Source organism: Bison bison, unplaced genomic scaffold (assembly GCF_000754665.1).
Source record: "Bison bison bison isolate TAMUID 2011002044 unplaced genomic scaffold, Bison_UMD1.0 scf7180017864472, whole genome shotgun sequence".
Taxonomy (NCBI): domain Eukaryota; kingdom Metazoa; phylum Chordata; class Mammalia; order Artiodactyla; family Bovidae; genus Bison; species Bison bison.
Window position 1 is genome coordinate 1,326,739 of NW_011495033.1, and position 297 is coordinate 1,327,035.

A 297-nucleotide genomic window follows, 5' to 3' on the forward strand; every position below is an offset into this window, starting at 1 on the left:
CCACCCCACCCCAGCTCCTGTGTTCCACGCGCTGTGTCCCCACAGAGGTGAGAAGAAGAAGAAGCGGGACCGGCAGATCCAGAAGATCACCAATGCCACGCGGGCCTTCGCCTTCACCAACCTGCTGCTCGTGGGTTTCGGGGTGACCTGCCTCATTCCCAACCTGCCGCTCCAGGTGGGTGTGGGGGATGGGATGATGAGTGAGAGAGGGCCTGATGTCTCATGGGGGAGCCATTAGCAAAGAGAACAGTGACTTTTTATTCATTTAATCCAACCAGCCAAACCAATCAACCAGCC

General features: G+C 57.2%; 1 protein-coding gene across 1 annotated transcript in view; it reads left to right on the forward strand.

Moving 5' to 3' along the window:
- Window positions 1-297, forward strand: part of SLC43A2 (solute carrier family 43 (amino acid system L transporter), member 2) — a 39,744-nt gene that overhangs the window by 32,953 nt on the left and 6,494 nt on the right. The window contains 1 exon segment of the mRNA XM_010861340.1: window positions 46-175. Within this exon segment, the coding sequence (XP_010859642.1) occupies window positions 46-175 (130 nt within the window).